This window comes from Vigna radiata, unplaced genomic scaffold (assembly GCF_000741045.1).
Source record: "Vigna radiata var. radiata cultivar VC1973A unplaced genomic scaffold, Vradiata_ver6 scaffold_158, whole genome shotgun sequence".
In the NCBI taxonomy this organism is placed as follows: Eukaryota; Viridiplantae; Streptophyta; class Magnoliopsida; order Fabales; family Fabaceae; genus Vigna; species Vigna radiata.
The window spans coordinates 296,959-319,764 of record NW_014542914.1 but is presented as its reverse complement, the minus strand read 5'-3'; the positions used below and the strand labels follow the sequence as shown (position 1 = coordinate 319,764).

The 22,806-nt window shown below is 30.9% G+C and overlaps 2 protein-coding genes across 2 annotated transcripts; one reads left to right on the top strand and one right to left on the bottom strand.

Moving 5' to 3' along the window:
• Window positions 1-1,364: 1,364 nt before the first annotated feature.
• LOC106752438 (cation/H(+) antiporter 14-like) lies at window positions 1,365-3,463 on the top strand. The gene is made up of 2 exons (XM_014634122.1): window positions 1,365-2,285; window positions 2,378-3,463. Exons 1-2 carry the CDS (start codon window positions 1,365-1,367, stop codon window positions 3,461-3,463), a joined length of 2,007 nt encoding a protein of 668 aa, XP_014489608.1.
• Window positions 3,464-11,330: 7,867 nt separating this feature from the next.
• LOC106752478 lies at window positions 11,331-12,144 on the bottom strand. The gene has a single exon (XM_014634163.2). It carries the CDS (start codon window positions 11,976-11,978, stop codon window positions 11,502-11,504), a length of 477 nt encoding a protein of 158 aa, XP_014489649.1. The 5' UTR covers window positions 11,979-12,144; the 3' UTR covers window positions 11,331-11,501.
• Window positions 12,145-22,806: the final 10,662 nt, after the last annotated feature.

Below are 22,806 nucleotides of genomic sequence, written 5' to 3'. Positions count from 1 at the left end.
CAAGAGAGGTGTCTTCGAAACTCTTACAAATTCTTTTTCTGTGTGATTAGTAATTGTTTTGTGATAGTGGAAAGTTAATCTGTTTTGGATTAGCAACTGGACGTAGGATTGGTAAGATCCGAACCAGTATAAAATCTATCTGTGTAAATTTCTCTCTACCTTATTCTTATTATTTATATTTATTATTTGCTAAGTAAGAAAAAGTGAAAAGAAATTTTAAAAGACACAGATCTTAATTAAGAACCAATTCACCCCTACCTCATTGTTTCATGCTAATCATTCCTTGCAACTGCTTTGAAAACTTTGGTTGGATTCTTTTAAAAAAATGAGTTAATGTATTTTCTTTTATCTAATTGGTTGTAACGATATTACCATGACACATAATAGGAAAAAAATATTTTTAAATAAAAACAATAATTAAATGAAATTATAAAAAGGAATAATAATAATAATCTATTAAACCTAAAAAAATTATGTGAAAGGGCATTCGAATGCCCTTTTTTGTGTTTAGTATCTTAAGAAGACTAATATTAAAAAAATATATTTCTTAACATTTTAAAATTTGTCATGATAAATTATAATATGAAACATTAAAAAAAGTAAAGTTAAAAAATCCATGACAAGCATTACATGATTTTTTTTTATATTGTTACAAATATGATACATATACTTGAACACGAAGCTAGCTACATGTTAATGGGTCATTTATCTTCTCCATTTTGACTACAGGACTATAATTCCTAAATTGTATCTCGTACCAATAAATTACTATTACCATTCATGTCAGATAACGGTTTTTAACCATTAAACTTTTAACTTCCTCATCCATCCATTACCAAACTATATCATTTCAGTATATCTCTTTCCATCTTCTCTTTCGCACCTTCTTTCAACTTTATTTCCTTGTTCATAAACTTTGTATATGTTATAGCCATTCCTTTTCTTAAATCTTGTTGATATGGAGAATCACAAAACTCCAAATCTATACAGTTCTATTGGAATGATTGGAAATGATATTTTAGTATGTCAATGTGATGTAAAACCCATGGTTAGAGGTGTTTGGTTCGGAGATAATCCCCTTCATCATGCCACATCCATCTTACTTTTTCAAATTATTATTATGTACGTTGCTGGTAGAATCACTTATTTCTTATTGAGGCCTTGTCATCAAACACTTATAATTTCACAACTTGTGGTAAGCTTTTCAACAGAAAAAGATGTTTTGAAATATGTTCATATATATACTTTTACTATGAGCCATAATATCTTTTAACTGGTGTGGTCAGGCTGGAATCATACTGGGTCCTATGATTCTAGGTCGACACAGATCATGTTATGAAGCGATATTTCCAATAGAAGGGCATATGACACTATCAACATTCGCTGAATTTGGCATGATGGTCCATTTCTTTAAGATGGGAGTGCAGATTGATCCCAAGCAAATCTGGAAGATTAAAAAGCAAGCAATAGTGATTGGTGTAGTTGGTCACGTGTCATCTTTAGCATGTAGTAGTGTAATTTTAAATATGTTTAGATCAATCTACCCAGAGGAAACTAAAGACCCAAGTGTTCATGCTTTACTGATACTATCTTCTGTGACTCCGTTTCCTGTTGTAACTTCGTTTCTAACAGAGATGAATATTATTAATTCAGAGGTTGGACGCATAGCTGTATCCACTTCTCTGGTCAGTGATTCATTCATGTGGGTATTTTATTTTGTGGTAATCAAAAGTGTTACAGCGATTCGACGAGAAACATATAAACCTTTTACAGAAATAATGGTGTCGATTTCTTATTTCGCCCTTTTATTCTTCCTTTTAAGGCCATTAGTTATATGGATCTCCAATCGTAATCCACGAGGAAAACCAATGACAGAAACTCATTTTATTTCAATCATTTGTATACTTTTGTTAGTTGGTTTTACTGCAAGTATTACAGGACAAGCTCCTTTTGTTGTTGCCTTTTTTTTTGGGTTGATCTTACCTGATGGTCCCCCTTTAGGTTCTCTTCTCACAGAAAAGCTTGACATTGTCGGTTCTACTTTGATAGTTCCATCTTATTGTACCATTGTTGCCCTTAAAACCAGTCCTCGTTCATTAGCAGATGTCAAGTCACTCACCATTGAGCTTATCTTACTTGCAATGTACCTAGGCAAGTTTCTTGGCACCATTTTCTCCTCACTTCTTTTTCAGCTTGATTTTTCCGATTCTTTTGCATTGTCTCTAATCATGTGTTGTAAAGGCCTCACGGATCTCTCCTTCCTCAACTTATTATTGAATATGAAGGTATGTATGTCACCATTTTTTCATTGTATTATGTTATTTATGATATAACATATGTGATTGTTAATTTTTTTGTATTTGATGTGTATGAACAGGCATTAGATGAGAAAACTTTCACCCTTGGTATATTTACCATGGTGGTAGTAACTGGTTGTGCAAGTCTTTGTGTTCATCACATGTATGATCCTTCGAAAAAGTATAGATCATATATTAAAAGGACAATCAGGAATTCTCAGCCAGAACCAGATCTCAAAATACTTGCATGTGTCCATCATGAAGAAAATGTATATCCAATCGTTAACCTTTTGCAAGCAGCTAACCCCAGAGAGGATACACCACTCTCAGTCTTTGTCCTTCACCTTGTGGAGCTTTCAGGCAGTGTCATTCCCACTCTTTCAGAAGATAACATTGCTACCAAGTCATCTCAACACATACAAAACGTCTTTGATCAATTTCACAAGCACAACTTCGGTTCTGTCAACCTGCATTTCTTCACAGCAAAAACCCCATTTGTCAGCATGCCCTACGATGTATGCAACCTTGCAATGGAGTTCACGTCTAACATTGTCATTATGCCATTTCATAAATGGTACAGCAAAGATAATAATATTGAGTACTTAAATGCTTCCATCAGGACACTCAACCAACATGTTCTAAAGAAAGCTCCTTGCTCTGTTGGAATCTTTGTAGATCGGGGTCAGATCAATGACAAAGGATTTGTGTTATATGAGAAGTTGATTTGTGAAGTTGCAATGATCTACTTGGGTGGAGGTGATGATCAAGAGGCATTGTCTTTTAGTTTACGTATAGCTCAGCATCCAAATGTCAGACTCACGGTATTTTGGGTTAGGGTTAAAACGCAAAGCAAACAAAGGAAAACGAAGAACCCTTACATTGACTTGAGGGAGCATATACGTTATAGTAGTTACCTTGAAGGAAAAGTAACATTCAATGAAGAGGTTGTTGAAGATGGAGCAGATACAACAAAAGCTATTCTAAGAATAGAGAAACTCTTTAGTTTGATCATAGTTGGTAAGCATCATGTGAAAGACTCTCCATGTACATTAGGATTGACAGAATGGTGTGAACTTCCTGAGCTTGGTCCACTTGGAAATCTCTTAGCTACATCAGATTTTACATGTTCATTTTTTGTGGTACAAGAACAACCAAGGTGGTTCTAGAAAAAGGAACAAACTTTACGAGGTTTTTGTCATATAGATTAAACATATGATCAGAATTTTTAAACTCTTTGTGATAATGGCTTGCTTGCATTTTACTACGTACTCGATGTGGTTGAAAACTTTTTAAGAAACTCCTTTCACAACATGGGATAGCTTAGCCAAGCATTCAAGCCTTAAAATACAAGAGATGTCCTTGAGTTTGTTTCGAAATTGAAAAGCAAATTAAACTAGATAAAAAGATATGAAATACAACTTAAAACTTTGAGAATAGTTAAGGATGTGGAAATAGCTAAAAGCATAGAACATTAATTCATTGCTAATTTAATAAATAGTTAAAAGATTAAACTAGATAAATAGATATAAAATACAACTTTAGAATTTTTAGTGTTGTACATGCATGTGACTAAGTAAAATAGTCTAGTGTTGGTGAAGTTGTGTTATATTAAATAAATTTTAAAATAAAAACGTATTGGCATGATTAGGGATGGCAAAAAAATCCGCACCTGCATATAAAATCCGCAACGGATAACTGATATCCACATATATTTACTACCCGCAACCCGCGGGTAGCGGATATTTTAATATTCGCTTATAATCGGGTCGGATTCGGGTACTACATTATCCGTATCCGCGGATACCCGCTACTTGCAAAAAGATTGAAATTGCAGTTTTACCCTTAAGGTTAAATGAGGTTTTATTTGTTTTGCATTTTGCTTGTTTACTTCTTTATGCTGTCAACAATTTTGTGGTGCTTGTGCTATGCCCCCCCCCCCCTTTGTGCCACCATCAGAGATTGGATTTACAACTAGAAGGAGATTTGTGCCACCAACAGCGTTAGATTTACAAACTAGAGAGTTCGTCGCATACTACAACGTGCACCAAAAACGGTACTGCAAATTTCTTCCCATTACCTCTTTCGGGTTTTTTACGGTTCAGTACTGCAAATTTCTTCCAATCAACGTGCTTCATATTTTTCTTGATTTCTTGAGTTCTTGAACTTGAAAGCAAGTGAGTGGGGTGATTTGATGTGTCCCATACTGTTCTCGCACAAGATTCAGCCTCACATTGCCTCGCGTTATGTCGTCCCCTGCTTCTCGCGCAACCGCTTCGCTACCTCGCCGTTACGCTCCCTCCTCATCGTCACTGGCGTGCTGCCTCGCAGCGCCTCCGCCTCCGTCATCGTAACCTAAAACCTAAACGAAGGGAAGGTTCTGCAGTGCAAGAGCAAAAGGTAGGAGGAGTTAAATTTTTTTGTTTTGTGATTATTATGACGTGCGAAGCTTTTATGCTGATTCTTCGTGCCACGTTAATGTTTCGTTGGTCCTAGGGATGGCAAAAAAATCCGCAGGTATGGGTATCCACAAGTAAAATCCGCGGCGGGTAGTTACTACCCACATATATTTACTACCCGCGGATAACGGGTAGCGGGTATTTTAATACCCGCTTCTAAACGGGTTGGGTACAAGTAGTATACTACCCGACCCGCGGGTACCCGTTACCCGAAAAAATAATAAAGTGTAAATCAAATAATATTAATTAACTTACCAATAGATCATTTCATATCATGTTCTGATCAACTTTGGACACATGATCAAAAAATGGAGTAAGGATATATATTTTGTCACGTGCCAATACTTTTAGGTATAATCTAAAGACATTAGCATTTAGGTCGCATGCCACACCAATGATCACATTAAGATCGACATGTGTCCTATCACCACTATTTCTTCTGACCATCCGTTGTCTCAACCTGGTGACTCCTCTAGTGGGTCTAGATGTGGGAACTTCATCACTCGATGAATGTGGATGCTCAGCCTTATATGTGTCAAAATAAATAAAAACATGAAAGATTAATAAAATACTTATGTAATAACATATTATTTAACAAAACACGTAAATTTATACACAAATATGAAATTTATACATAAATATATGGATTGGTCACATGTATATTCCCTCATTGTGATCTTCCTGAATTGGATGTACATCGTCAACTAGAGGGTGATCATCCAAATTTATCGTTGTTTAAAATGAATGGATGTCAGCAATATGAAGATTAGTTAGATTGTCTTCGTTAACTTCAATTTTTTTTTTGCCTTAAAGAGTGATATACCAATAATTAGACGTAGGATCTTTGACATAAAAAAACTTGAGATGCTTGACTTACCATGATAAACAATTCATCTCAATAACCTATCTTTCGAAAATCAACTAGTGTCATACTCGATTCATCTATTTTAACACCACTCTTATTGTCAAACCACTTACATTTGAACAATGGAACAAAAAACATAGTGGAATCAACCTCTTTGTATTTCTTCTATTATACAATAATATGTCATTGAACCAAGTACAGGATTTTGATCTTCAGATGTGGAAAATTGGAGCGACTCAGTTTCTAGACTGACTCCATTATTTTATTTCTTCTATTATACCATAATATCTCATTGAACCAAGTACAAGATTTTGATCTTCGGATGTGGAAAATTGGAGCGATTCAGTTTCTAGACTGACTCCATTATTCTGTATTGTGCTTTAATCATCCAAAGTCTTCATATCAAATGTGCAATTATTGATTTCATAACATGTACAACATACGACATCAAACTTTAAATAATTTGCAAGCCAAAAAAAGTCCTAGAAGAGTGACTCTGTCAACTTCAGATTTGAACCAGGACATGAATGTTTTGTTACGCTCCATCAACTAACATTTCTCTGATTGTCTTGGATTCTTATCCTTCACAATGGCTTTATGTGCTTGCAAAAAAGGGATCACATCATTTGTGTTGTTTAATATGTATAGATGTGCTTGCAACAATTTTTCGCGATCTTTTGGATTCACAGACGAACGCTTAAGTCTAACCATAATTGGAAACTACTTTCAAAGCTCAACCATTTTTTTTTCTATTTAACCATTATACTCACTGTTATTTTTTAACTTGTATCATGATAACACACATTTTGTACGCTTTTGTTGGCTGCAAAACCAACGGCAAGTGCACCGGTCACAGCGTAGCAAGTGATAAATATTGTTCTCTCCCAAGGGACTTGTGCAACACATGACAATTCTTCCTTTTATAACTCAATTAGACATCAAAGTGAACAAAAACAACACAAGAAACTCTTTTTGGTATTTTATCAAACAGTTGGTGTGCAAGGAATTTAACATAGTGTATTTACAATTTGTCAAGACTAGAATTCATCCATTTCATTCTCATGCATTCACAAACATCTCAATTCCATCCAATAAGTATTCAATTTCAATTCTAGGTTCAATCATATTTCTCAATACTTCAAGAACCACAATTCATGCCATGGGTGATCAAGCCACAACAAGCATTAAGCATAGAAATCCAATACTAACATGAATTGGAAAAGCATATATCATTAGCATCACAAAATACATAAGAATTCCATGTTTTACAACTAATCTCAACAAATAGGAAAAGCTCTCCATGGAGGAGAACTTAGGGTTCTACAAATTGAAGAGATAGGGAAGAAATTGGAACCAAAGAGAAGATGAAAAGCCTTTCCCAAGGTTCTTGGCAGCTGCTCCATGCTCCATTTGCGCTTCCCCTTCACATCTCCATCTCCAATTTGTGACCCATCTTCTTCCTCAACCCAAAAGGGGCAAAATCACCATTGATGAAGCTTGAAGACCCAAGGAGGAGTGGGAGAGTTTCCCAACACCCCAAACAGCCTCCAAGGGCCTCTCCCAATCTCTCTAGGTGAAGAATGAAGTGTAGGAGGAGAAGTCCCTCAAAAATCGCGAGACCCATGTTTAAATAACCCATTTTGACATATCAGCGAAAATTCGCGCCCAACTCGGATTCCTGGCGCCCAGCGCGACTTTTCACTGCATCAGAAGTGAGTTACAGCAAGTTTTCGCGCCCAGCGCCACTTTCTGGCACGCAGCCCCATTCTCTGGCGCCCAGCCTGGAATCTCTCTGCAACTCTAGCGCCCAGCTTGGAATTCTGGCACCCAGCTTGGATTTCTCTGCAACTCTTTGGATATCTGGCGCCCAACTCGGGCAGTTTTGACAGCATTCTAAAATTGAGGCTCTTGTGCGATTCCAAAGGCGTCCAACATGGGTATTTGCTTCAAATTGATCTTTTNTNNTCCCAAAACATGTTCCCTTGAGTTCTTGCTTGTTTTCCTCCACTAGAATTGCTTCCTATTCCTTTATTTCACACACTCAAACATAGAGATTAGAGGTAAAAATAAGCATATACTAAATAAAACACAAGAAAACTAGAAAACACACTAAATGTGAGGATAAAACAAGGTAAAAGCTATGAAGGAGTTGATTTGTTCACAAAATATACACACAAACACGTAAAATCAACCGTTATCAGCTTTTTCAAAATTTCAAACTCTTTCCTATAAAATATGGAATCATTGGAACATGCATGTATCCTTTTATACTCCATATTGAACAAAGAATTTTCTTTGCATCATAATTATAAGTGGGTAGTGTATTTCCACCTGGTAGCATTTTATTCAATAATGTCAACAATTCTGTGAAACTTTTATCATTTCATCCATTCATTGCCTTCAAATTCATGAGCCTTAATTAAAACCGCTAACAATCGTGTGAAATTAGTTGAACCGACACACAAAGGAGTCTCCGCATCAGTCACCATCATCTCAGCATCGCGGATCATGTCCTCTAATTTGTCTTCTTCTAGTCGATCTTCCATGGTGGAATCAATAACATTTTCAGTTTGGTTGATATTCGAAAACTTTATTTCTTTGCCATGCCATATCCATGTTATATAACATCGTAGGAAACCATCACAGATAAGAAGTTGCCTAATTTCGGTTGTGTTCAACTTTCTCCCATTCAAACAGTTGACGCAAGAACATCTAAACTTGACTTCATCATTACTTCTACCCTTATTGCGTTATGCAAATTGTATAAACTTCTTTACCTTTCTATCGTACTCAGAATTGATGTGTGATCCAATTTCGATTCATACATAAATATTCTGAAATTGTCTACAAATTTTCAATACAATAATAATTTTTGTATTGAATATAATAGGAAACTAAGGCTAATTTAATTCAATCATACAATTAAGCATTGAAATAATCACAAATCCAACATAAGAAAATTTACAGGCTACTACAAAATTATATGTCCTATTAGAAAGTAAACTTTAAACATCAAAATAAGAACTTGGGAGCGTGAAAGACCAATAACAATGGACAACTCACGTTCAGAAAGACATAAAATTCAACTATGCAATAATGAAACAAAATATTAGTTCTAGGAACCAAAACAAACTCCAAAACGCCAAAAAAAAACAAACGAAAAATAACCTCTAATGGTGGAAAACCGATATAAATAACCCAAGAAGAGATTTGGGACTATTTTGAAAGGTGAAAATTGTTTAAGAACTTTCACGACAACAATAGAGGCACCAAAAATGGTTTTGAATGGTGGTCTTAAGTAAGTAAAGAGGTGCAAAATGTGAGCATAGTGATTGACGCGACGTTGTTTCGAAAACGCTGAGGTCTTGAACAATTTTAAAGAAGAAAGAATCTGTTCAACCTTTGTAATATAGTTTTTTTAACCTGGAGAACGATGTTGCCTCGGTTCTAAGAAAAATGGAAGCAGTAAGGGGGATATGGCATTGGTTCTACCAAGAACCGCTACCTATAGTTGTGTGAAAAAAAAAGTCAAAAATAAATTAAAATGACAGTTTTTAAATTTTTTTCAACATTTTTGCCTTGGTTTCCCCAAACCGAGGCATAAAACACTTATTCCTCGGTTCATAAAGAATCGGTGCCAAAAACCTACAAAATATTATATTTTAAATATTTAAAATGATCAAAGTAAGGTCTATGGTGTCAGTTGCTTATGGAACCGAGGCTGAAAGCCTTACATTGTTTCAATTGGGAGGGAAACTGAGGCAATAAACCATGCAAAATTTCTCAGCAAATCTGACGTTTCAACTGTCAACCTTTTGGGGAAAGACTCTATGACTTCGAATTTGTATGGAATTGTTGCCCAATACATTATGTCTAGTTTTCTATATCAGAATTGTCTGGTAGAAAGAAAGAACAAAACTTTAAAGGACATGGTTTATTCATATGCAATACTTTTTCAAAGAGGGTATTCCATTTTCAAAAATTTCAATCAATCACATACTTTATTCTTTATTGAAATGAGAAATTAATTTTTTTCTACCATAACTAATAGTCTCACATTATTTATAAATTGAGGTCTAAAGTGATTTAAATATTTCTTTCTCTTTTCATTCTTTAAGACTTTTTTAAAGAAAAAATCGTACACAAATTTTCAAAATAAACGTATCTTAAATATATGGTGATTAACTTTAACGATATCATTCGACAGACGTGAGATCGAAACAAAATTAAAATATTTAATTTGTAAAAAAGTAAACTAACAAGAAAGAATAATATAATAATTTGGGTTAGAATTCACCATCTACCCATATGATATGATGAAGTGAAACCAAAGTAGGTGGATGGTCTAAATAAATGAGTATAATATATATGCATGAGTTGGACTGACAAAGGGATGTGCAAAGAATTGTCTCTTTAGTATATAGTATTGTTAGCATGGGAGAGAAGAGAGGAGAATCCATGTGAAGAAGTGAGTAATTAATAAGAAAAATATTAAGTTAAGGAAGATGTATATGCCAGCTTGTTAGCTTTTGTTTCTTTATCAAATGTAGCGTGAAGATGTCGCTATTTCAGAACTATATATGTCTTGCATCACAACAAAATAAGCTACCCACGTTTACTTTAATTTTCAAATCATCGATTTTATCTCATATATGTGGTCATATTAATTCCTCAAGCACCCACCATGCCCCACCTCATGCATAATGTTTCCTTCTTCTTCTTCTTTCTTTTTAATTTCATGCCAAATGTTATAATTTCCTTCTCATTTATACTTCAAAACCCTCACACTCACAATTCAAGATTAACCCATAAATTGTTTTTTTAAAAAAAAAATATCATCAACAACAATATATTCCATATTAGAACAATAATCAACCCGTAAAGGTTTTTTTAAGGAAGATTGGGGAGGAGGACTTGCAATCATTAACCTTAATTAACACTGAAACATACTTTTTGTTATGAATTTAATAAGGTTGTTATCCGCAATTCCCTTCCCGTTGCCGGAAAAAATATCTAATTTTTTTATGTTCATGTTTACCTTGACTTCTATACAAGAGGCAAAAAAACTAAATATATACTTAGATTGTTCAAATAATATAGTTACAGCTCATAGCCTTAATTAAATTGGAATATTAATACGATCACTATAGACCAACAAACAATGTTGGTAATTAATATATAATTGTAATGACAATAATGTCAACTTACGACCCTCTTCTTTAGTTTCTCTTCTATAATATGTGAATAGATTCCTTTAGTAGACATATTTGTGGCTAACGTGCTTGCTCCTCTTAATTATCGAAAATTAGTCTTGGTTTTATCGTTGAAAAATGGGCAATTCAGAACTATTTTAGATCATTAGTGTTAGATGCCACAATTATATAGTTTGCTTAGAAAACGAAACCACTCTTGAATTAAGAGTTTCATTTCGTCAAGCCATTTAAGACAATTAGATAAGCTTGGCCGGACTTCCAATTGTGGGTACAAATTTTAGTTAAACACACACATTTTCCTTTTATAAATAAATAAATTTATATATATAAAAACATAAATAAATAAATAAAGAACGATATTTGCATGAATTTGAGGTTGGAAATCGTTTGGTACAATCTTGAAATCTTCACTCTTGGTAACTTCTTTTTTTCTTCTTCTATTACCTTATTGTCGGAAAGAAAACAAATTAAAATGATCAAACTCAACTCAGCAAAACAATTTCAAAGCAAGGTAAATTTTTTATCCACAAGATCAAATTCCCACATACATTTATAAAACAAGGAGAAAAAGTTTCTGTTCCTATATATTTTAATAACTGAACATTTTTTTTTTCTCTTTTTTTTTCCGGCGATGTCGGGTTCCGGCCACCGGCGGATAACACAAAACGGACTAGTCTTCCGATATACTCTCCAAATGAGGTTTCCATATTCCAATGCGACCTTTTCGGCGATCACGGCATAACGATTTTTTCTCTTTGTGAGAAGGCTTGCGTGATCGCGATGGAAAATCATCACCATCACCCTTGTTGTTCTTCATCGTTGATGCTTTCTTTTTTATACCACCGTCACCGCCAATGCTTCCTTTTCCGGCTTGTCGTTTATTCTCCGGCAGCGAAGATTCCGGGATCAAGAAGTAGATGCTGCCCCTTTTGAGCTCGGTCTCCGGCGAGAGGATCAAAATCCGGCGAACAACTCCTTGAGAGCTAGGTTTGCTAAGAACATGGTTAGGGTTTGCTTTGAGAACCTCTCCAGCCGTGATTGAACGTGTAATCTCTTCCACATAACCATTCAAATGCACTATTCGAATCAAGTCTAGTGCCCCACATGGAAGAACACAAGCCAAACAGCACCTTAAGCTATTTCCCATTTCTCTATATATAAATATATCTGAATTAAAAGTAGGAAACTAAAACTGATCTAGGGTTTCAACTTTGAATCCTGATCAGAAAAAAAGGAAGGTATCTAAGCCTTTGGCTAAAATTATGTGTAGCTTTGAATGTTGGAGAATTGTTTGAACAAGGGAAGGAGGTGTTGTATGAGTTGTGTATATATAGCAACAACCTACTTGTAATGCTAAAGGAGAATTTAATAATGATGGTGGGTGATGATGATGATGATGGTGGTGTAGTTAATAATTATGGAACTTGGATGGTTCAAATTGACCAAGCTGCCCTTAGTTTGTCACTTAAATTTTTTTGGGATTTGAATATATCTCACATGGTGGGGTTGGCTTTCTTGTATTTGTAATTAACTTGTGTGTGTTGTTGTAGATAGCCGTCATGTGTTGCTTTAAGAACTATATATAGTCACTGTGGTAGGAAACTTTGCCAAGTTTGGTTAAGGATCCTTATTAATGATTAAATTCTTAGTTTTTTATTAGCTTTTACCTTCCATTTTATCTTGGTTTATAAATTAAGCCCATATGTATTAATAATAATACATTTTATTGAAAGTTAATTAGTGTTACATCTAATTTTTTGAAGAAATGACCGATGATGTATGTTATTATCATTCAGTCTCAGGACAGTAACTTTTTTGTTATTGTTGTGAGATGTACATTTTGTCTACATTAATTAATTTAGATTGTTTTGGAATTTACACTAAAAAAAATAAGTTGAAAAGAATTCAAAGTATCTATGAGCTGTATATACTAAAATTAGACGATAGATGCTTCAAATTGCCTTTAAATTAATTCACCCGTATACTACTAGTCTTGTACGGAACACAGATAGTGCACTTTTTATATTTTGTTTCCTTTTTTCTTCCTATGAATATTGAACGAGGGAAAATGAAATAATAATTTACAATAATAAGTAGGTAAGCAATTAAATATATTAGAGTCATTAAAATGAGTCACAATCCGCTAGCCAATCCAACTCACTACGAGTTCAGGTCGGGTTGGGTTTGAAAAAATTAAATTTTTTTTATGCGAGTTAGATTTTAACCCGGCTTATTTAAACTTGGTTCATACGGGTTGAATCCGTGGTGGACCGGATTGACCCGCCTACCCACCTACCTAATTTTATTTTTTTAATTTATTATTTTATTTATGAAATCCTAAAATATAAAATATTCTCTTCACTCACTGTGTATACCAAAAAAGTAACTTATGCTCTCACAAATCACTCTTACGGAATTTGCTCTCATTGAGGTGTCGTCAATCTCAGTTCTTCACTGAAATTCTTCAAAGAGCAAATTTTTTACTTGTTTTTTATGTTTGTTTTTGGATGACATTTGGATTATATTGTACTTTTTATTATTATTTTGAATTGTCTTCAATATAACGTCATTTTTTGAGAGTGAAATTTGTTTAAATTTGAATTAGAAAGTTTGTAATTTTTTTATTTAAAAAAATGTAATTAAATGGACTAGTGAGCCAACTCGTTTACCCACCAACCTGTGATGAGTCGAGCCGGATTCAAATTTTTCTAACTCGTTAATAAATGAGTCGGGTTGGGTTGACTTACTAATGACCAACCCGTAGTGAACCGGATCGGATCAAACCGGACTACTGTTTTGACAACTCTAAAATATATGCATGCAAAAGGAGATTTAATTAGTAATGGTAAAAGTTTGAAGATAATGAAAAGTTTACTTATATACGTACTAAAGTATTATTATTTGTCTGTTGTAACAACGTATACAGAGCTATTAAATAAAGAGAGGAAACAAAATATCATTTCCCATAAACTGAGACCTTGGTTGATCAAACAATATTAATTTAGATCCAGAAGGTGCCATGGGAAGTAGTGTGATCAACTGTACAAAAGGTTACGAAGAAATAGATAAATATTAGCATCTGACAAGAAACTGGTTCACCAATAAGAGACAAAAAAATAAAGTATATATTAAACCAAAATTAATTAAATGGCTAATTAAGGCTGTTAATCCTTTCGTACTTAATCTATGAAATCCGCGTTCAAGGGTAACCATGTTTACCAACAAAATCTCTTGCTCATAATCTCCACATTTCAAAGTATTCTTTTAAAAAAGAAAAACATTATCGTTGTTACGTATTGCATTGGAAAAGTACGTATATACGTACGGCGGTGTCTTCTTACATAAATTATCTAGATTTTGCATTTCTAAACCAATGTTTCTCAACTAAATTTGTGAGTAAGATTTTTACACTAAATATTATATGTAAAGAATATATTGTTATTATTCCTTCAAATCCGTATGTTATTTACAGCATTCATCACAAACAAATGATCATAAATATATTTTTTACCATAAAAAAAAAAAAAAAGGTGTCTTAAACAAATAACAGAAAGAGTATATATTAACCAGTTTCGGTTTAACAGGTTAAAGACAAGTCTATTTCTCACATCACTCTTTAAACTCCAAACACATGTTGCGATTCTTCCTTCATTTCACATTCGTAGTTGTTCAGTTGAATTGGAGAATTACTTCCAGAAAACACTTTAATGATAAAATCAGTAAATATCTTACTGTATCAGTAATAAATTTACAATGTAACAAATTAATCACAATACTACAAATATGTATTTAAATATGTATTTATATAGTTTCAAATGAACTTTTTTATTAGCATTAATTTAATTACGGTTCAATTAGTAATAGTCTAATTTAGACTTAACATAACCATTTTTAATGTTAATTTCAGTTTTAGTCCAATCTTTCAAGTGACTTCTATAAATTGGTCGACTATTTTATTCTTAAGCTGACTGTCATTCTATATATAATCCAAATACAAAAGTTTAATATACATAAAAAGAAGGATTTATACTCTAATAAAAAACATTAAACTCTTATTATTTTAGCCATAAATCATAGACATGTGAATGTATTTGTATACACTTACATTTACATAACTTCGAAAAGAAATTAATGTTAATATGTGACTTCCTAAGTATAAATTAAAGGAATATTTCTTTCGTGAATTCTAATATGTTAATAATTTTTATTAATAATTTTTTGACAATAAAATATGTATCATTGTTTTATTTTTCTATTTGAATTTAATTTTAAAAAAATATTTAAAATGAATCAATTACATATATATTATAAAAAAAATTTAAAAAAAATTGGTAAAAAAACTTTTTCTTCTTTCATTATATCCATGCATTATTATTAATATTGTTATTTTTAGTTAAAATGTAGACCAAGTAGCATTTATTAGGTCATCCTACGTAGCATGGTAGCTACGTTTCTTGTTTGAGATATATAATTGAAGGGATGGGGCAAGCTTGATGTGATATTTGTGTGAGTTGAAACAAATTTGCTTTCATGACAGATATTTGCATGTCCTTTTTCGATGAAAGAAAATAGGTAATGATGGGTACAACTCATCATTGATCAAACTATTGAGCTCCATCCATATATGCTTCAATGGTCTTTGTCTTTAACGAGAAATAAAAAATCATACAATTAATGGATCAGAAAATTTTGGTGAAAGCGTGTGAAAATTAGACCACCCGTCAAGTCTACATACATATTTCGGTGATCAGATCTCACCCCGATCGCCCCTTGTTTTCATTATAATACGTCTTTTTTCTTTTATATATATAAATGATTAAATTTTTTTATTTTTGTTATTTCGAGTGCAGAATTGAGTATATTTACAAAACATGTCTTCAAACTTTACTCAAAGCTTGTTTAGGTAATTCTAAATGTTTTTAGTCAAAGTTTTTCTTTTTTTTAAGTTCAAAATTGTCTTAAGATACTTGTCAAAAATACTTCTATACTAAGTTAGTAATTAATTGGATCCTAGTCAACAAAGTTTTAAATTTATAGTAAATATCATCACTTATCTCTTATCTTTAGTCTTTATTTATAATTTTTAAAATGTGTTCAAAATTAATAAAACTTTAATCACGATCCAATCCTAGTCCATTACTTACTAAGTAGTATTTATCTGTAATCTTAGTTTGTAACATATTTTAAAAATATTTATCATTAAAGACATCTATTCGATTTCTAATCACATTTGATCACTAAGTTCTTATATTATTCATCTGAATTTCGTAGATTTAGACGTATGCGATCCATTCTTAACTCTCTTTTCCATTCAGTCCTAATTATATGACCGTCTGATCATATAATATACACTTGTGATCAATTTACTTTGCTAATTTTGTAATTCGCGATTTATTCAAACAATTTCTAGTGCATCCTAATACGTATTTAATTCGGAGCAGCTCTCATCCAAAGCAAACTATCTTGTTTTTGTTACAAGCTTTTACAACATATATCTGTTGGCTAGCTATTTGCTTTGTAATTACTGATTTCTCGAGATTAATTTCCATAAAAAAATCAAAATTCAAACAAAGGGACAAAAGGAAAAATTTCTTTGGATATGGACAAACATTATTCGGATCTACACATAAAAAAAAAGAAAAGTAAAAGCTACGATATATAGCTTAATGCATGCACGTCACCTTGAACTTACACTCTAACCAATACATTTTCCTTTTGTTGTGTGTTTTTTCCTTAATCTTTATGGTGTGATGGTAAGTGTAACTGCAAATTTTGGAAGATAGTGGTGTTGGTGTGCTGGCTATATATGGATGCACAAGAGTATGTGTAAAGAGGATGAAGCTTCGTGGAACTGAGGTTTCAGGCACCGACCAGAACAGTAGCAGAAACCTCAATCAAAGGTTTCTTGTCATAAACTATTGTGGTGGTTAAGGGAATGCACGAGGGATGCCATTTACAAGATTCCTAGAGCACTGCTATTAAATCTAACAGAAACAGAGAAGCTTAATTAATTTGGTTTAGGTTGTGCTAATTATAATCCATTATTGAACAACGTGAACTTAGTCTGTCTCTACGCTAAAGCCAAGGTGGAAACCCTATTAATTAATCACCTGCACCTACTATTTTTATCTCTCTCACATACTCTGAAAAAGTGTGATGTAAGTAACTAGCATTGATGTCTTAATGATGAGTGATAATCACTTATTTCTTATTGTAATAATAACATCCTCCTTAATTAATGATACCCGGATATGGTCCCTTCTATAATAAAAATATATTTAGTGGATTGAAATAAAGCTCAGTTTAATTTTTAAACTTTATTTAATGTTATTTTTTTGAAGAATATCCTATATTACTACTTTTAAACATTAATTTTAATAAGGGTTAAATATGTTTTTAGTCCCTATGCTTTGAGGCGATTTTGGTTTTAGTCCATTTTCAAACTATGGTACAATTTAGTCCTTCAACTTTATAAAACTCTGGTTTTAGTCCTTTTTACCACATTTTTTTAACTTTATTTGTTGTTCCAAGCACCTTTCTCAGTTAACATTGAAGCAAAAATGTGTCAAACAGTGTAAACAATCCAAATGCTATAATGACACGTGTTTGAAACAACAAATAAAGTTAAAAAAATTTGATAAAAAGGACTAAAACCAGAATTTTCTAAAGTTAAAGAACTAAATTGTACCATAGTTTAAAAATGGACTAAAACCAAAATCGACTCAAAGTATAGGGACTAAAAACATATTTAATCCTTTTAATAATTACAATTTGAGGATTTTTTTTAAATATCTCTTTAGTCTATTTTTTTTATCACGAATGATTGTCCTACCTCATAAATAAAGTGATATGTATAAAAAGAAAAAAAAAAAAAAAATATATATATATATATATATATATATATATATATAATATAATTAATTAATATCTTGTAACAATCCCAAAACCTATTACGGAATATCTAAAAATATTCTAGCTTGTGTTTTTATCCCCGATAAGTATTACTTATGCGAATAAATAGGTAAATGAGTGATCCGTTTATGTGTATTTATAAATAGAGAAATGATATTTTAACATAATTTTACACTATTTTTTTTACTTTTTTTTTAAATATAAAAATTTATTTTCTTATAATAATTTTACCTTTATGATATGTGTAAAATGAATGTAGATACATGTTATCCTAGTATTACTTTTACAAATCTTTAAGGTTTTGAAAAAATGTTAATTTAAGTTTTTCAAATCTTCACTCGAATACGAAGTTTTCACCTCAACAGGGGTGTAATAACAAAATGACCTTGTTTTTTCATGTGTTATAGACTTAGCTATTCCATGACATACATATGTTTGAAGAGAAATTAATATAAAAAAAAATTGAATATAAAATTGAAAATATAATAATAATAATAACAATAATTTATGGTTAAAAATAAAATGACAATCTTTCATTTTTTAATCTATTACCTTATCACATTACTCACTAACTTTTATAAACTTTTATTTCTCAACATATTTCCCTTAACACGACTAATCTTACTTTCCTCTCAAATCTATTTTCAAAAACAAATAAATTTTTGAAAATTTTATTTATAAACCATACAAATATAAGATTTAAGAAGACTTAACTAATAATATATATATATATATATATATATATATATATATATATATAATATTATCCACCACCCAAGAATGTTAAATGAACTTAACCGTTATTCTTAATTAGTTGGAAGACAGTATATATTATTACATCATAAAAAAGATATAAATAAAAATCAATTAAAGTTTTTTTTATTCAAGAGAAATAAAATTAAAACGGATAACAAGACAATAAAAGAACGTAATCAATTAAAAAATAAGCATAGGTATATTTTTAAAATGATCTCTAAATAAAAAAACTGTTGCAAATTTTCTAACAAAAAGAACTATATATCACAAATCATTACCCACATTTGTTGATGTTTAAAGGGGAAAAAATGAAACAAGTATATGAATCTTATGTCTGTTTTTTTCTTTCCTATTATATTTCCATCTTTTCAAATACACTCATTGGTTGCTATCTCTATCTCATAGCATACTACTAATTTCCTCTCTTATTTTCTCCCTTTCTCTACCAAATAACCCCAATCAAACAAGCTCTTAAGCATGTGATTAAGCATGTGATTAGATGTTTAAATTTTAACTCTGTCGTATGAAAATGATTTAAAACAGAAAATCTGAATGGAGAATGAAAAATGTGAGAAGTGTAAAAAATAAGATAAGCTTAATTTGGTATGAGTCAACTGAGTCAAAGTGCATGTTGTTTTGGTTTTGTAGTTAAGATCTCAAGAAGCTTTGATCTCTAGGCAGAGGATTGAGATTCAGATTATGGTCTCATCTTCCGCCATTTTTAACTATTGTCACTTTTCAAACAAAACAACCATAGAGAATAAATTATAATTAAACATCTGATTAACAAAATAAAACAAAAACAGTTGGTAGTGGATGATGAACGTGGTAACCAGATTTTTATTTATTTTTTATTTCATGCATACGACAAAATTGACATAACAGTGAGTTTGAGTAGACGACAAATTTAGGATTTGTACCTTAGTACCATTTCCCGTAATTCTGATACGTGTTGGACTTCGGATTACATTATTATTCATATTAATCATTTTTTCAAGATCTCCCATATCCTCATCACCCACCCCAATTTTTTATTTTTTCTTTTTTTTTCCCACTACCTATAATAACTAATACACATTATTTCTCCTTTCTTATATATACACTTCGTATGTGTGTGGAGGATTCAACCTCAACTTTTATTAGGGTTAAATGGACTATGTTTGTATGGTATGTATCTAACTTGAATGGTATCATCTCTTTAATTGGATTAGTGCTAAAGTTATTGGACCAATGAACTGGACAAACAAACAATTGACAATTCTTAACCAATTAATTAGATAGTTGTTGAGATAGTTATAACTGATTGACAATTAATAAAAATATTAACTATTTATTAGTAACAGGTCAGGCTTGAGGATAAACTCATTTTAATATTTATAAATATATGTTTGACAGAAAGGTCAAGTAACTTATTCTATACTTATTTTTTACAAAGCATTGAACATTCAATTGTGAGCAAAAACTCTTTTAATACACACGTCTAACTTGACTGTCAAAGTGTCTTTTGCAGGTATCTTCTCTCTCAGCTTGGACTCCAAGAACTTGGATCAGAAGTTAGAAAAGAGAGAAAACGACAATGCAAAGATATGTTTCTCGATCCTACACAATTATATGCAAAAACAATGTCTATTTTGTTCACTTCGTAAGTGTTAACCCAATTTAGCATGATTTCAATTTGAATTTCCAGATTAAATATGAGAAAAAAATATTTGAGAGGTGAGACTCCTTATGATAGCTTTGAATAGAAGAAAGAAGTAAGACAAACAAAACAATGGTTAACTTAACAGTAAGTATAAACCCGAAAGTTAAATGAAATATGAAGAAGAAACATAAGTTTAATATATTAAGATTTTGAATTAAAAAAATAATGTTATAATCTATTCTCTCTATATATATTATTAATGTGAGTATTTTTATGTATTTTTTTTTAAATATATTAGTAAACCAAAGTCAAATTCATCTTAATAACGGTTTAAATGAATATGATATAGAGTAATTATTATACTAAGCACTTCCCCTTCTTGAAAAAGAAGATATCAATACATTTCATATTTTATTTTATATATATAAAACACATTAAAGAATATATTTTAAATTTAATTTAATTTTAAAAAAATATTTATAAAATAAAATTTATTATAAATTGATCTTATATTTTTAATCAATGTGGAACCTTGATGAATCTTATAAACAAATAAAACGTTAATTAATTTTCATTTTTATTTGCTAAAAGTACACAACTTCCTTATAAAAAACTGAATTAAACGACATTAATGAGTTGTGCAGATATATAGCACCAAATTTCAAACCGATGTTACATCGATATCAATTACAATCTCCCTCATGTGTTACTAACAAAAAAAAATCATTGATTATGACAATACTAATGAATCTTTCCTGATATAATTTCATTCTATACACAGTTAACGGAAAGGCCAAAATCATATTATTCTGTTAAATGTAGGAAAAAAATCTTGTTCATGGAAGGTGTATTTAAACACAAAAGTAGATGTGGAGTAAAAGCAAAGTCAAAACATTAGATAAAAGAGAAAAAATAAGAGATGAACATGAGTTTATATACACATTATTGATAAGATGTCTTTTAGAATGGTACCAAAAATAAAACAAATTCGTGAAAACTTAACCTAAAACGGACAATATCTTATCAGTACGGAGATCCAGTTGGTGAGATTTGCTTCCTTATGGTTTTGCATGTTAAGTAAAGCTTAACTTGAAGTTCCTCGGGATGTTCTTGCAACTACCAAATCTAAATATAATTTTGTAAGCATTGCTTCATGTTTCGAAACATTGAATGGGATCTTGGAGAACGAAGATCGAGATCGAGATCAGTTTTAAGCATTGATGTTAACTGGCAAAAGCTATATAAATTGTAGTATAGGATTTGAATCCACGAGTGGGTTAGTATCCAATCAAATCTAATATTAAAACAAGCACTTGCTCCTAGATGAATTAGGTTATATAACAATCCATGCATAGTTTAGATGGTGCATGCATCGCTTTAATTGCCAACAATCAAATACAATCCAGATATCAAATTCTTACTAATTATTATATAAATATACTTACTTCTTCCTTACACGTTGTAAGAATCATTTATGTAAAAAAATAGTGCTAATTAATTACATTTTTTTATCGAAAAAAAATATTATATTATAAATGAAACACTTGGTGATTCCATGTACTTAATTACACACCTAAACGATTATGCATGGTTGAATTATCTTGTATTGTGATATTGTTATCTTGTATACGTATGATTCTGTGGTGGCAGAACATAAAATATTGGTCAAAGTAAAAGTAGAGTCATGCTTATTTTAAAGAGCTGATTTTATTTTTGGTTGTAAAAACTGATAATCTCAAATAAAATAATTTTTTCGACGTGTAGATTTATTATCCTTAAGAAATTATTCGTGATATATATTGTGTAAGTTGTCCAAAATATAATGAAAATTTCTTGAAATTTGTTAAGAATATTGAAATTATTAAGAAATTCTAAAAAGAATAAATATATTTTTAACTTTATTATTATCCATAATAATGTTACTCACAAATTTAGACAATTTTTTTTTCTATAATAAAAATACACAATACAAAATTTTTTCTATAATAAAAATACATAATTTTTTTTATAATATAAAATATTGATAGTTAATATTAGTGACCAATTTAGAATTTAATTAAAAAATTAATTATAATTTTTTATTTATAAAAAATCATAATTTTTGGTTTATAAATTAGTATTTAAATTAATTACTGTAATGATTAATTATTTTTTATCTTTAAAATTAATTGGCAATTAAAGATTTTTCTTATAGTGAGGATAATGTTATAATTATTATAACATATTTAGATATTGTTTTTGTAAGTCAACTTATGGATAATTTATTTATATACAACATATATAGACATTGTTTTGCAATTTAACGGGTAATTTATATAAGTTTGTATTTCAAATCACAATTCAAGCTTTCAATCCAATTTTAAGGATGTCGCTCCCTCACTCCCTAAGTGTTCTCCGTCTCACCATTATTTTTATTTATTTTAAAAATATTCTACACATTTCCACTGTTTTCTTTTATTCCAAAAATATCTTACACCTCTTCACTATTCTCAACAATCTTTCCCTTTCTATCTACATTAATATATTATAAAATGTAAAATTAAGAGGAATCTTCAATATTAGTACTTCCACCATTTCCATTTTATAAAATTAAAAGTTAGATGCAAGTATCAAATAATAAACATAATAATATTAATAGTAAATAATGATATATTATTATTATTAT

Excerpts from the sequence above, each read along its gene's own strand:
- LOC106752438 (XM_014634122.1), top strand. The coding sequence starts at position 1,365 with ATGACACTATCAACATTCGCTGAATTTGGCATGATGGTCCATTTCTTT. Across the intron at positions 2,286-2,377 it reads ACTTATTATTGAATATGAAG|GCATTAGATGAGAAAACTTT; the intron begins GTATGTATGTCA and ends GTGTATGAACAG.
- LOC106752478 (XM_014634163.2), bottom strand. The coding sequence starts at position 11,978 with ATGGGAAATAGCTTAAGGTGCTGTTTGGCTTGTGTTCTTCCATGTGGG.